The sequence below is a fragment of the Anabas testudineus genome, chromosome 21, assembly GCF_900324465.2.
Source record: "Anabas testudineus chromosome 21, fAnaTes1.2, whole genome shotgun sequence".
In the NCBI taxonomy this organism is placed as follows: Eukaryota; Metazoa; Chordata; class Actinopteri; order Anabantiformes; family Anabantidae; genus Anabas; species Anabas testudineus.
The window spans coordinates 12,732,298-12,747,478 of record NC_046629.1 but is presented as its reverse complement, the minus strand read 5'-3'; the positions used below and the strand labels follow the sequence as shown (position 1 = coordinate 12,747,478).

Here is a 15,181-nt window from a genome sequence, read left to right as displayed (position 1 = left end):
CAGCGTCTTGTCCAGGGACACTTCAACATGTGGGGCGACTCTGCCCTACCAAGTGTGCACACACATTTGAGTCGATGAAAAATTCAACCTTATTTCATCAACACAACTTATTAAAGCAGTTGTTTAGTTTCAAAACTTTATCTGAGCCAATACATTTTTATCTTGTCAACATGCATCTGTAGTGGTAAAAGCTCTCATGAGGTTTTTTTTTAGAGTTATCATATTCATAATAATACTATTATTGCACATCAGTAAGTTGTTTTATCTATGAAATGTCAGGAAATTCTGAAGGCTAAGCTATTGTTACTTATTTGGGGGTCTGATCACTCACCTCAGTTTTTGCTTAGACATTCAGAAAAACATTTAATCTTACAATGACAATGTTTAATCCTCTAATGACAGTATGTGTCATTTCTTCTCTGTGTTGAGTCTTTCATTTGCTACCAATACAAGATTCATTCAGCTAGCGCTGTTTGAATGGACACATGCAAAGCAATTTGGGATTTAGTTCTCGTTCAAGAAGCTGCTGGGAATCAAACTATGTGACTGATGGCCAACTCACGTCCACCTGAGCAACTGCTTCTTACCTGCCTACATATTCACGCTATTAACTGAGCCAATTCACACACTGCCTTCAGGCAGACACAGTTTGTTGCCTAAGGATTGTTAAAGGTATAGTATTGTTCAGGATTGGAATAATCTAACAGTGTAGTTGAGGTAAAATGGCGGTGACTGAAACGTGACTGGGTAGGACGTTTATTGATGCACATGGAGGACGGATAACTGAGGCTGCGATGTAAGCCACTGAAATACAGTAAGCAGAAATGGAGAAAAAAATGATGATGATGATAGAATTTTTATTGGCTTACAATAACTTCTCTAAATCAAACAGAACTGTGTTGTGTATGACATGTCTTAATCCCACATTTCAAATGCATTTAGACACATGTTTGTGTGCAACCCAAAATTTGAGATGATACAAACCATCCACACTACGAGTAAACTTAACAAAACACTTCTTTGGTCTTATTAATTTGAAGCAATTGCGAAGACTGTTTTTTTTTCTTCTTCTTTCATTTTTCATGTTGTTAAGTCAAATACAACAATCAAAGTCTTCTTCTTGCTGTCTAGTCTAGTGTACATGTGTGAAATATTCTTGTGTGTACATGCAAATATGCTGTCTGCATTAAAAAAAAAAAGTCCACAGTTGCCTGCATTGAGCCAGGAGCATGATCACGGCTTTAGGCTGCAACGAACAATTATTGTAATCAGTACACAACTTTTAATAAGTCATAATAATGTGCATTGTTCGGTGGAGAAAAAAAAACAATAACAACAATGTGAAAATGTGGGTCACAAAAACAAAGGTTTCCTCTGAGCCTAGCCTGAGCCTGGGTATCAGAACTGGACCCAAATATTCAGATATTTGTTTGTGGGATAGGTATATTTCAATAATAATGTGTAATATTCTTTTATACTACAAGTATGACGTCACCAATAGTTTATTTTGATGACAATGTTAAAACAAGAAAATACACTTTTAGTGTGTATTACGTTTTTATTTACGTTATTACGTTTAATTTAGTAATTCCTTCTTTACTCACATTATGGACATAATATGTTGAACATATAAAATTATTTTCTTAAATATATGAAAATCTACAAAAGCCGTTAAAAGACTACATCCTGTTTCCACGGAAACGCGACGACCCGGAAGTCATTCAGATTCCGCGGGTCTTTTGGGCCGACACAGCTACGCACAACACAGTGTGCAGAAATGGCGGGTAAGTGGCTAAACGCTTTCCTGCTTCAAGTCTTATGTCGTCTTTTTAATGTATGTTTGCCGATAAATGGACGTTAGTGCTACTTTAAGCCCGCTGGAGTTGCGTGTTCTATTCAAAACACAGCGAGCTAAGCTAGCTGCCGTCACATTGCAATGGCAGCAGTGTAGGCCTGCCTGCTAATGTTAGCAGCATGCTCTTAGACTCCATGTAACATGCTGTGCTCATCTGTGTTTATGTCACGCCTGGCTTTGCAGTTGATTGTGTGCTGTGTATGTGTGTACGGACGCTGTTCCAGCGTGTGCCCCTCAATTATTTGCATACCGTTAACGTTACATTTGGTTTACAAAGGGAACTAGTTGACCATGACTTTCACACAACGGTTGCGATGTTTGGAAAAACCCAGGAGGTTGTTTTAAAATACTAAAGGTGTTTCTGGATACTCGAAAGAGGCGTCTAACGATCTGGGGGCTAAAATGCCTAGACCACTTAATTTAAACAAAGATCTTTAACTCGAATCCCAAGTTGAGACTCTGTTAGCGGATCAAAACAAAGATGGCGTCCCGTCAACTGCCTGCTAAAGAAATACGTATCGTAACTTTATCGTGCTGCGGATCAAACATATTTTCCTCCAGACTAGTAAATAAGTCACATTGTTTTCTAAAGATGTAACCGGAACAACGATACGCCTTTCTAAACGACTGTCAGGGTGGTTTAAACCCCACCTGTTAATTATCTTTAAGAGAAACCAATGGTTAGCTCTGTGGAATGATATTTGCTAATGCATGAGGACCACAAACTGGGACTAAGAAGAATACTGACTTATTTGAGTCCATTGTGATGTCTTTTCTCACTAATATAGTGTTAATTATAAATGTATTTATTTCATTGTGAATGGGAAAACTTTAGGGATTTGTTGGACAGAAGATAGCCTGTGATAACATTACCTTGAACTCTGGGAAGATGATGGTCATTTGGCGTATTATAAAACATATAATTAATTCATGCCCTAGATGCTAGTACAGAGTGCTGATGTGAGCAAATGAAGTTGAATCTGTTGTGTTGTGAATCTGTTATATTTACAGTCTGTATACCTGAAACATTCATCTTGATTGCCAGACCTGTGGTCTTCAGATGTTAACTGTATCTTTGGAGCTGTGTTTTGACTTGTATCACAATGTAGATATGGTTATACTGTATGCCTTGATGTTGTTATGTAACCAACCTAGTAAAAGTTTGTATTCCATTAATTTGTTACTGACAAAGTGATCCTAAGTAATATGCTAGAAAACAATACTGCTGTCATTGTGCAAAATGAAACAACCTCTAAGTACAATTGTCTTTCGTCTCAATTAATTATCCTGTCTAAAAATGTGAACTACTTAAAAAGAATGCCTAATGTAATTTGTTTTGTTTCATCTGATCATAGTGCATAATTCAAAGATGTACAGTTTGCTTTCCTTTATCACAAAGATAAATATCAAATCGTTGCATTTGAGAGGCTAAAAGATGTATTGTTTGTGGTTTCTATGTTTCCCCAGGAGTTAATACCATGGAGAAAAAACTGGCTGAGTTTAAGTGTGACACAAATGAAGCCATATGCTTGAAGCTTGGTATGTTAATTTTTGCTTTATTATATATGTCTTGAATAAATTGCTGTGATATACAGTAGCTCTGCATACAATGGTAGTATTTTGTTAGTTACTAGCTTAAATTATTTAAATTAATTGAACTCTTTTTGGGTCTCTCAGTTCGCTTTCAAGAGGATGTTGATGACGATAGCACTACATTCCACCCTGAGTACAGCCACCAGATTTTTGGAGATGAGTGAGTATTTTTTGCCATCATTACTTTGTAGGAGTTTGTATAATGCTACAGAAACTATTGTGCAAAGAAAGAAATGTAGTTTATTGACATACTGTGCATCATGTTTAGCACATGCTTCTTTCTTTGTAACCTGCTGATTTATTTGTATTTTCTACAAACTTAATTGTATTCATAGAAAACCACCATCCTATCTGTAATCCTTAGAGCAGGTCTACCACCGCTACAGATTCTGTTTTAAGTTATCTCATAATTTTTCTGTTTTGTATGAGGCACGTCATACTCCGTACCTTTCAATTTCAAATTCTCATCAGTGTTTTTTTTTTTACCAGTGCTGCTTAATAATTAAGTCTTTCCCCACAAATATGAAGATGAAGAAAAGATTAAGTTTTGGGGAAACATAATGTACCAATGTGAACTGTAGCCTGTCTTGTGTGTTATTTTAGCCCCAGAAAAAGCTGTGAAGAGTTGCACTAATGCGAAGCACAAAAGAAGTGTTGCTATTGAGCTGTAGCAAGATTACATTATTGGCAGTGACACCTGTGTCTGTTTGTAGGGTTACGTTATGCTCCAAATTGCATTTCCAAATTAGTCAAAACTAGGATTGGTTATTTTTGCACTTGCTGCAATCAGCTCAAAGGGGACTCAGTAATTGGGGCATTAATTATTTCAGCAAGCATAATTGCTAGTAAAGCTCAATCACACAGTTGCATAATGATGAAATCTATTTTGCCAGTGATGTGGTGGTGAAAGAAACAATGTATCACAGTGAAATAAGTGGCCAGACTTACAGTAAACATTTATCATTCACTCTGTGTGTGTATTTAATAAATTTCATTATATAAGACTAATCACATGTTTGTTATTGTCCCCCTCAAATTAATTTATCCTAGACCTTGCATTATATCAATTGTCTTTTGTATTATTTTCAATGTGCAAGTCATTGTCCTAGTTTAAAATGTTTAGAAACTTTGAAAGGGTTTTTAATAATTTCAATTATTTTGTTTGCAGTGAGGTCGCTTTTGGATACAAAGGTCTTCAGATACAGTTGTTCTACACTGCTGGAAACCTGAGCACCCTCTTCAAAGTGAAATATTCCTCAAAAGTCACTGAGACGTTTGATTGTGTGGAGGTTAGCCTTGCATTTCTTTATTTTATTAATATAGAAGTTCTAGCACCTTGAAGTGTCACTACTTTAATAATGTAATGGCAGGCTCAGTGCTTTCTATGCATTTTAGCCATTTTCTAGTCATTAGAGATTAAGTATAAACCAAATCTTTTCTTTTCATGCACAAACACGAAGATTTTGTGAAAATAACAAATACTTTGCCACAAGCATGTCTGAATATAAGGAATGTGTGGAAATGCACAGCTTAATTGGTGGCACTACACAAACCCAAATAAACAAATGTGTGATGAGGTTAACTGTGTACTAGACAGTTGTTGGCCGACTGCTTTAAAATGGAAGATGGTTGTATGGTGTGAGACAAACAGTGAGATTTTTGGACATTGACATACTAAACACTATATTTGGCATAAACACAACTCCACCATGAAGCCTGGTGGTGGAAGCCTCATGCTGTGGGGTGCTCCTCCCCTACAGTTTTTAAAGGTAGAGGATGAAATGGAAGCAGAAAATTGCAAAGAAATCCAAGAGGAAAGGCTGCTGTAGACATTTGGTGTATTTTGAGTGTAGCTGAGAAAAAATGTTTTTATGCCTGGTGTCACATGTAATCTGTGTTTTAACAGCAGGTGATGGCAAAAGTGAAGATTGCAAGGATTTAATTTTATTTGTCTGATGTGTTGAAAAACTGTGACAGCACATCACTGGATGCCCTTATTAATCTATTTATATTTGGTAAACTGTAACTTTGATAGACAAACACTAGGCAGCTTTACTGAGAGGGTGCCTCCATAATTGTATGACAGAAGCATTGTGCGATCAATCATTATTTATAGACCTAATATACTCCTTTTTGTGGGCAGTTTTAATGTTTCCTCACTTACAAAAATAACTCTGCGTCGCTCTGGGTGGTGACATTATTCCTGTAATAAATCTTCTGTTTTGTTAAACTGGAGTTGTACTGGAGTGCATTATATATAAAGAGAGATAGGTGTCTAATTGTGTAGCCACCCTATGTGCCAATACATCAGAAATACCAATCAATAAAGGGGCTGGCGGAATGAAACTCCAGAGCTATGACCACAATAATAAATGTATGGTAGGCTTATCATTTTTGAAATTTGAAATTTTGACCTTGTTGCATTAGGTTGTACAGTTGTGCCTAATACAGTTGGCATTAAGTGCAATTTCCATAGTGTAGATTGTTGTTTGAGACGTCAATCAAAAACTTTGAGATTGAATATCTGTAAACTGATCCTCCCTGTGTTTTGATTGAGAAAGATTAATTTAATAATGAATCATGATTTGAGATTTACCATGCTCAGTGTTCTTTTGAGAATAGTACTGATTAGTACGTACAACTTTCTGTTTTGTTGTTGTTCTTTTTTAAAATTTTGTTTCTTCTATTGCTCCACAGACATTTACATATCAACAGCCAGTATTTGGACAAAAATGGACAGTAAAGAATATGTGGGTTCTCCTTTTCTGAAACTTCACAAAAGGGCACTGGCGGCTTTGAATATTTTCTAAAACTGTCAGTGCAGAAAACATACTGAGTGAACACAAGAATTAGCCAGGGCCCCCATTGATGATCAGATGATTCAAGTCTGGGACATCTGTCTGGTGTGGAGACAACAGGAGCCCTGTATGGGACAACGTGACCTCCAACTGGTGGTAGTGGGCGCAGGGGTGTAATCTGTAAATTCCACATGATTTGATGTTTCTGCAGATGCACTTAAATTTTTAATAACAACTTTAATCTCTGGCAACTCGAAAAATGCCATGGTAACCTAGTTGGTGAAGAGAGCTATAACACTTTTAGGGAATGTAGTTTGCAGCTGATATTGAAACTGAAACGTGATGGCTGGCTTACTGTCTGTGTGCCACTACTTAGCGTTCAGCGCTGACCCCTGAGTGTTCACCTTGTTAAGGGTTTGAGTGCAGCTGGTGTAGAGGCACAGAGCGAGGGGAGCAGCAGAGTTCAGACTGCATCTGAAGAGTATTTGTCTCTGAGTGCATGTGGACGGTCGGGGTGCGCTGCAGCTGGTGAGAGAAGAGAGTGAGACATGAGGGGAGGCAGAGATGGAGTTTATGCAGCTGTCACGTTGATACAAGACTCTCGTCAAAAAATCACCAAAAAACTCTGTGGTGCTGGACGTCTCCTGAAAAACTGGTATTAGCACCAGACCTTTTGTGCACATTCATGGAAACTGGAACTGCTCAATTCTTGCAGTTATGCTCAATTATTTATCTTACTTTTTTTTATCGACATTTATGTGTAAACATGTTTTACATACATTTTTAAATACATACTTTACATAGAAATTAAAGTAACTTGAATGCAGTATGGTCCTTGGAATAGATTAAACAGACAAAATAATACCAATACAACAAATTAGATAGTTTGTACTCCCTTTGTGCTCATTGTTATAAATCAAAGACATTAACAAAATGTTCTAAAGGTACATTGTTAAGTTATATTCATGCCAAACTAAGGCATCTATTCTTGAAGGCTGTGCAATTTAGTGTCTAGTATGTAGGAGAGTGGCAGGGACAAAGGGACTTGTTTGTCCATGGCCTTTTTAAGTATACTCCTTGTTCCTTAGAAATGTGACTGAACACTTACAATGGTTAAGAGGCATTCAGCTGCAGGTGCATTACTTCCAGTTAGATATTAGCTGATGTCTGAAAGGGGGGAAATTAGCAGTATGTTGTATTAGCCTTTTGTAGTGCATTTTGCTCAGACCTTCTTCATTTCCCAGTTTTCAATGCTGAGCAGCAAGGGTCTCTGTCCCGAAATAATGCCCATCACACATGTAAATGGTGTGAAAGGGCTGCTTAGCAAAGTGTTCTCATGTCAATCCTTGTGGAAATGGATACAATACAAACATTACAGCTGAACTAACCACGCGTTGCACTGAGTAAAAAGTCCAAGGGTAGGGCCCCTTTGTCTCTAAGACTCTTTGAAAATGCAGGGGCAGATTCATTTGATTGGGTTCACTTGGCAGGATTAGAGGAGAGGCTTCCATTATGGATGCCCAAAGGTTTGTTAAGTTGAGATCAATTCATAAGGTTTTATTTCCCAGTGAGAAGCAGAAATGCGTTTATTGTGGCAACTTCATCACATATTCATGGTTTAACATAAGTAGTAAATGTACTGATTTAAGTGTTTTTTTTCACTGGGAATGGGGAGGGGGCTGCTCTGGTCTCTGCTCAGCTGACAGTTTTAATTGCCTAATGGTTTTCTTTTCATTGAAACAATACATGTGGGCCTACAGTTTTAATCTACAGGTTATTTTGCAGTTTTTTTTCTTTACAGTCTTTTTTAATTTTTATGATTTAAATGTGTGTTTATATATATATATACAACCCAACAATTTTTATTATTTTTTTTATTGATTTAGTCTGTCAATACAGCTAAATGAAATATGCCTTACAAACATTTACTATTTTGTCCTTTCTTATTCTAATCTACGTTACTAACAAAATTTACATTGTACTATCTAGCCTGATGAGGTTGAAGGGAAGATCCGGGAAATCATTCCTGCTGGGTTCACCTGCAACACTGATGACTTTGTGTCACTGCTGGAGAAGGAGGCCAATTTCAAGCCCTTCGGCACCCTGCTTCACACGTACACTGTCCACAGCGAGGAGGCAGGAGATCTCACTTACCAAATTCACAAGGTACAAACTTCACTTCCCACCTCACCTGAGCAATTTAAGAAGCCTTTTGATTTTAATCTTAGGTTTTTAACCTCATATATTTTTTTGCATTCACTACAGGCTGATATCACCTGCCCAGGATTCCAAGAGTACCATGAGCGCCTGCAGACCTTCCTCATGTGGTTTATAGAGACTGCCAGTTTCATCGATGCAGACGACGATCGTTGGGACTTCTTTCTTGTGTGAGTGCCCTCCTTAATTCACATCGAGCTCCACCACCACCCTCTTGCACCCACCCCTACCCCGAAGCCTGTATTGTGTCATTGAAAAACAAACCCCCCTCCTTTTGAAGCGCTTGTGACCAATTACCAGGCCAGTTTGATTATATTTTTCCCATAGGAGAATTGTTGATCAGGCAAGAGCTTCTTTTGTGCCAAAAGCCCTTTTCAATTTTTTCAGGGGCAAGAGCTGAATTGAATACTGTTGTCTTTTGAAACACTGAACAATGTCTTAACAGTAAAAAGAGCCTCTGCCAGTGTTTTCTTTACCCTGGCACCTATTAATACTGACAATGGAGAAAATGGACTGAAGTGATTTTTGAGGAGCTCAGTCCCTCCTCCAGCTCCTTCTCTTCCTCTAAGTTGCAGTACTCCAATTAAGTGCATAATGTATTCAGGTTGTAGCAGGTGTACCAATCGGGGCCTTGCTGCTCTAACATGCTGATGTTGGGGGGTGGGAACAAGAACAGAGAGGCTAAAATGGACACTGCATGGGAGTGTGCCTGTAATTGACCTGTTTGCCTTTGTGTCTTATCTGCAGATTTGAAAAGTACAATAAAGATGGGGAGACTCTCTACGCAACTGTTGGCTACATGACAGTTTATAATTACTATGTGTACCCAGACAAAACCCGACCACGTGTAAGGTAATTGCTGGGGCAGCACGTGCCTTCCCATTCTTTTGTATGAAAAAGGAGTGGAAAATTATACATTTCTTTATCCTCTTTCCAAAGAGCCCAAATTACTGGCTTATATAGCCAAGCATTCAACCAGATTTTGTTTCATTACCAAACCAGTGTGATTTGTATCTGAAAACAACTTTATAGATAAGCTTTTGATGTGATTTGATTTGTTGCATTGATGGATCGGTGTAACAATCTATTATTTCCTGCTTTCAATCAAAGCATTTCTGTTGCTTCTCAAACTAACTACTCAGATGGCACATGAACTTGTTTTGTGAGTAATTCTGAACAGACCTGTTCCCTCACTTGGTTTTATGTTCGGATGTCTGTGTACAACTAAACAGCCAAATGCTGATCCTGCCTCCGTTCCAAGGAGAGGGTCATGGAGCTCAACTTCTGGAGGCGGTGCACAGATTTTACTGTAGCCTCCCCAAAGTGCAAGACATCACAGGTGAGTGTCAGATGTTTTAAGTACCTTTGACTATGTAGAAGGAGGCATGGATCCTCATTTCACCCACGAACAGTTTAAATCATTTTCTCTGCAGTTGGGTGAGTTAATTTGAAGGGCTGGCATGTATACCAGTATGTGCTGAGGCTCTATTGAAACGGTTGGATCGAAATTGTCACTTTGCATGGAGACCGAGGATGAATACTAAAGAGGCATCCCAGCTCTTTTCCTTTTTAGTTGGAAATTCTTTTCAAGAAAGGACTAAACGATTTTTTACATAAATCAACAGAAGCGTCTTGTTAGTTTTTTAGCCCAAGTTAAATTTCTTTATCATTATAAGTAAATTCTCAGACATTTTGTCATATTGAACCAGACTTGTGAGGATTACTGTAAATGCATTGGAAGTCACGAGATCAACCCTGTTTAGACATTTATACTGTAATATAATGTCTGTTTGCAGCTGAAGACCCTTCTGAAAACTATGTGAAGCTCAGAGACTACGTGCTCGTCAAACTTTGCCAAGGCATGTCATCATTCGCTGCAGACAAACTGCACCTCGGGTTCTCAGCTGACATGGCGAAAGAGGCACAAGACAAGTTGAAAATTAACAAGGTGACACTTGAGTGGACAGTGCATGACACTATTTTCCCTTCATCATAATCTTGCTTAATCAATAGTCCAAATCTCACATATTTAATGTACAGTGGTATGTGACATAAGACTTAATAATCAGTTGATCAAGTACCGTTTGAACAGCATAAAACCTAAGTAGTAAGTAAGTAAGTATTCCTATGTTAAGCAACTCAGCTGTTTGATTCTGAGTTGGATTATTTAGTTATCATGCAATCTGACATAAAGGGACAAAGGCTTTTCATGAGAAAACTTTGCTCTACTTGGAACCGATAACTGGAGGCTGTGTTTATCATGCGCCCTGAATAGCTCATGACTTCCTGTAGCCACTTGATTCATGTTAAAGCATACTGACAAGTGAAAATTTATTTTGATTATGTGGGTTTTTCTCCGTTCTTTAACAGAAACATGCAAGACGAGTGTATGAAATCCTGCGTCTGAGAGCAACAGACATGAGTGATGAAGAAAAAGCCAGAGAGTACCGTTTGGAGGTGAAGAAGAGGCTATTTGGACCATACAGGGTGAGGTTTTAATAATCACAGCTTAAGAGAGCTGTACTTTACATGGCGGTGTGAAGAGGGTCAAAAAGTGTACGCAGAGTGACATTCTGAGTACAAGATTTCCACATGTATTCGAATAAATTTGAATGTCAACTTGTCTGTGCTGCTGTCAAACACGAATCCAGTGTGCAGTCTTCCACCCTTTGCAAGCTTAACATTTACAGCCATTCACTGTAGAAGAAAAATCGCACGTGTGACGTACACTTGATCGGCTTACAGATCTGTATTGTCACTGTTTATTATGTTATCTTTTTAGCAGCAGAAACAGCAGAAAAATTGATCTTCAGTCCTGTGAAAATTGATAGATTACTAGTGCCGCATTGTTAGAGCCACAATAGGGCGCACCAGGCGTCTGTAGTTTTGCTGCTGCTGAAGCTTTTTTCTATTCAGGCACATGTCATTAGTCAGGATTTGCATTTCTTTGGGAGAAATAATTTTCGTGAAAGTGTGTTTGAGGCACTTTGTCAAAAAGCTGCTGCTATTCACAGTTCTGTAGCTCTAGTATTGCAGCACTTTTTGAACCATCAGGAAACGGTGCAATTTTATCAAATCATTTGTGTTATTCTCTCGTGGTTTTCTGAGCAATTTCTCTTCAAGTTTCAGAGATATATTGTAACAGACTTAAACACGGTGAACAGAATATCATAAGCTTATCTGATACTGTTTCACCAGACTTGACAGTGGGAAACACTAGATTTGCTTGCACCAACATAACACCATACATCTGTTTGCTTGTGACACTTTATGTTTGAGCTGCTCACTGAGACTTTGCATACCAGCCATTAGAGAGTTTGCTGTCAGCAGGGTAACCGCATGTCTCAAAAAAGGCAGAATCTGACATGGAAAAGACCAGTGTGGTGAAGAGGGAAGTAAGAATTCCTTGAGAGAGTGGCAAGGAAAGATCTGGTGGCCAGATGCAGATCGTTTTTCCTTCCCTGAGGAGATTTAGCTTGTAGTTAGTTGAATGGCAGAGGCCACTGCTCTGTGAATGTGAGGGGGATTATGCATTTCTCCTCTTTCCCCCAATTCCCTGGTGAGCATGTCTGCATGCATATGTGTACATGTTTCCATACAGCAGGTTACACTGGACTAAATGAATGTGTACTTCTTCATGTCCAGAACCTCGAACAGTGATTTTACTGCTGATGTTTCTGTTACTGTCTAATAAGGCACAAGTTATAAGAGGTATAGAAATGCCAGTGTCTTCCTTTCAGTTTTATTCTTTACAAAGAAAGTCTACTTCTTTAAATCTTGGCCACTTGCATAGCTGCATGGTATCCAGGCCAAAATCTGTTTATTACACTTTTTTTCCTGCAGCCACATAGAACTTATATTACTCTTTAGTTGTGTTTAATACTTGTCATAGCAATACTGTTATTAGTATTAATTGTAATTAGACCTTGTAACAAATGGACTGTCAGTGCAACAGTAAATGGTTTTAGAATCTGTTAAACAGCCCTGTGTTTATCCAGCAGTCATTTGTGAAGAAACTATTAGATTGCAGAGTTGATGACTTTATTGTAACACAAAAACACTTTTATTAGAAATTATTTCACTTTCTATAAACAGGTGTAACTTAAGACTGTGCTGCAGGAGGCAGTCTTCTTCATGTCTGTCAGCAACATCAGTCCTGATGCAAGCAGTAATGCATCTGAGTAGATAAAGAGCTCACTGTCATTATTAAACTTGTATAAAAACTGTATAACTGTGTGGTAAAATGTTCTCTTTAAAACTCTTAGATTTGATGTGGTGAGCACTGCAGCGACCCTGTAACTCTCACATATTTCCACCAAAGCAATACTGTCCAGAGCTGGGATGAAGTGTTAAATGTAGAGTTTATATTTTTATATTGGCCATTCATCCAGATAGTGTTAATAGTCTATCGATAACACAAATGAAAAAAATGCTCATCACCACACATTGTTAATTAGCAGGTTTGTAAGACGTTGTAGGAAATGGGCAGATTGATTTAATAACTTGTCAATGTGTGTTTCTGTAGAAAAATCAGCGAGAGCTGGCGAAGATGAGGAAGTGCTTGCGGCCAGAAGAGCTGGTGTCCCACATGGGTCAGATGGACACTCAGACACAACACGAGGAGCTGGAGAAGAGTTATCAGGTTGTTGTGGAAGAATACAGGAGGATCATTGAGAGGCTAGCGACACAAGCCTGATCAGACTGAGAAATTCCTGCCTCAGAGCCCACGCTCTGAACATACAGGTGGTTTACCCTGTCTGTACAAAGTCCACATCACCAGAGACTTCAGCTGCAACCAAGAGAAAACTCTCCAGATGTAACTAAATCAGTTTTAATTCAGAGTGTCACAGATGTATAGTAGCTGAAGTTGTAGTTCAAAAGGCCCGTTTCCCAGCTGATGTTGATGGAGTAGAGAAGGAGAGTAGTGCAGCTGGGGGGAGAGACTTTGTCTTTGTCTCACGTGTTTAATCACGTTGTGCAGGATTTAATGATGTGTAATATTTCACAGGTGATAGGAGGTCCACTAAACTTCAGAGGAACCAGGCTTCTTCTTCACCACAGACATTTTTAAAGATCCTTTTTTCAAACCAGCTCCCAGTGTGAAGCACTTCATAATGAAAATAAAAAAAATGGTTTTGTATGTACGTCAAGTGGTGTGATTCTTATTATAGAGGAGAAAATAAAATGGAGCAATTTCTATCTTTTTTTTGGTCAATTAGGTTTTTATTACTATTTTGAGATTGTGTTTAATTTGGACAAAAATACTCAAAGGTAAATGCTTACAAAAAACATATTCTTAAACCTTTTAATAGGAGACAAAACAAAGACCCCAAACAAAACCACAAGAAAAACATTATATATACGAGACAGTCACAGCTCTTAAAGATGATGCACACATAGAATTTCACTCCATATTTATACCAGTTTGGATTAAAGGATAGTTAAAAAAGAAGCAAACAGTGTGTAGGTTTGCCAGCTTGTACTGCTCCACTACTTTAATTGCAGGACTTCACTTGTAGCAGAATATGTTAACTCTGTGATTCTTTTATCTTTAAGTAAAAAAGAATTTCCCTAACAGCCACATTTGTGGGGATCCTGGCAGATTTGATCTGTTCTTTCAGACAATCTCAGTCTCTCTGCCACATTAATCCCCTGCATAATATATGTTGAAAATTAAAGATGCTTTTTATATGAACATAAATTAATTCATAATCAGTATAATAGAAGTTTTGAACATCAAAGTTATCAGACACTTGCTGTAAATATTTTTAAAATTTCATCAGCTAGTTAAATTGAGTTTCACAAGCAATTCAGTAGATGTTAATTGTCCTTTTTTTGATTGGTTGAAGGGAACGTGTTTTATTTTTTATTTCTTTAATATCTGACTATTTTCTATGACCAAACATTTAAACTGATGGCAGCAAAGAAAGCATCTCCAGTTCTCCACATAACACTCCCCTTAAATGCAGCCTGTACGTGAAGTTATCCATATAGAGTCTGAGTGTTTTAGTTTATAATGCTACAGTATAGCTCGCCTGATTAATGCTAATTAATCAATTCCCAGTATGTGTCGTGTATATTTTATCCATTTTAGGGATGCAATTTTGTCCAGGCACCCTCTCATGGCTAATGCAACTTCTGATTGGCGCCGATGTTGAGTGTTACACTAATGAGTATTATGGTTTTCAATAGAAAACCTTTGTGCTACTGTATTGCCCCCGCTTGTGCAGTTCACTGTGATGAATACCATCATATGATACTTTAGCACATTGTCACTAAATGAAAGCTGCTAGGTCAATTTTCAATTTTTATCCCCTCTCCACTCGAAACAAGACAAAACCTTGGAGCCCTTCACATCTCTAATTCACACTGATTGAATCCACTCGTGGCCACAAGGGGCCTCATCTCACTAGAGTTTTGTCTGCTGTTTCTGCTGTGAGTGCACATTTCGTGTTGCACTGCACAAACTCTGCTGACTGACCTGCCAGTGGGAAGTGGCTTTACCGTTTAGTAGGTACATGTGTTTATGTGCTGTCTCATTAATTCCACTAGCAGAACATGATCATCTGATAGAGCTCATTAGGCTTTTATGCAGTGTGTCGATGCTCCTACTCCTACTCTTGTGTATCTGGTGGACAAGGAGAGCAAACCTGTGTGGATACACAGTGTTTGATCTGCAGGCCTCTGCTCAGCTCTATTGCTCTTTAAAGACCACACA

At 38.2% G+C, this 15,181-nt stretch overlaps 1 protein-coding gene across 1 annotated transcript; it reads left to right on the top strand.

The window, feature by feature from the left end:
- Positions 1 to 1,691: 1,691 nt before the first annotated feature.
- Positions 1,692 to 13,607, top strand: hat1 (histone acetyltransferase 1). Its single transcript, XM_026377010.1, has 11 exons — positions 1,692 to 1,784; positions 3,323 to 3,394; positions 3,533 to 3,608; positions 4,617 to 4,737; positions 8,236 to 8,412; positions 8,512 to 8,633; positions 9,211 to 9,315; positions 9,696 to 9,802; positions 10,260 to 10,411; positions 10,834 to 10,950; positions 12,989 to 13,607. Exons 1-11 carry the CDS (start codon positions 1,778 to 1,780, stop codon positions 13,157 to 13,159), a joined length of 1,227 nt encoding a protein of 408 aa, XP_026232795.1. The 5' UTR covers positions 1,692 to 1,777; the 3' UTR covers positions 13,160 to 13,607.
- Positions 13,608 to 15,181: the final 1,574 nt, after the last annotated feature.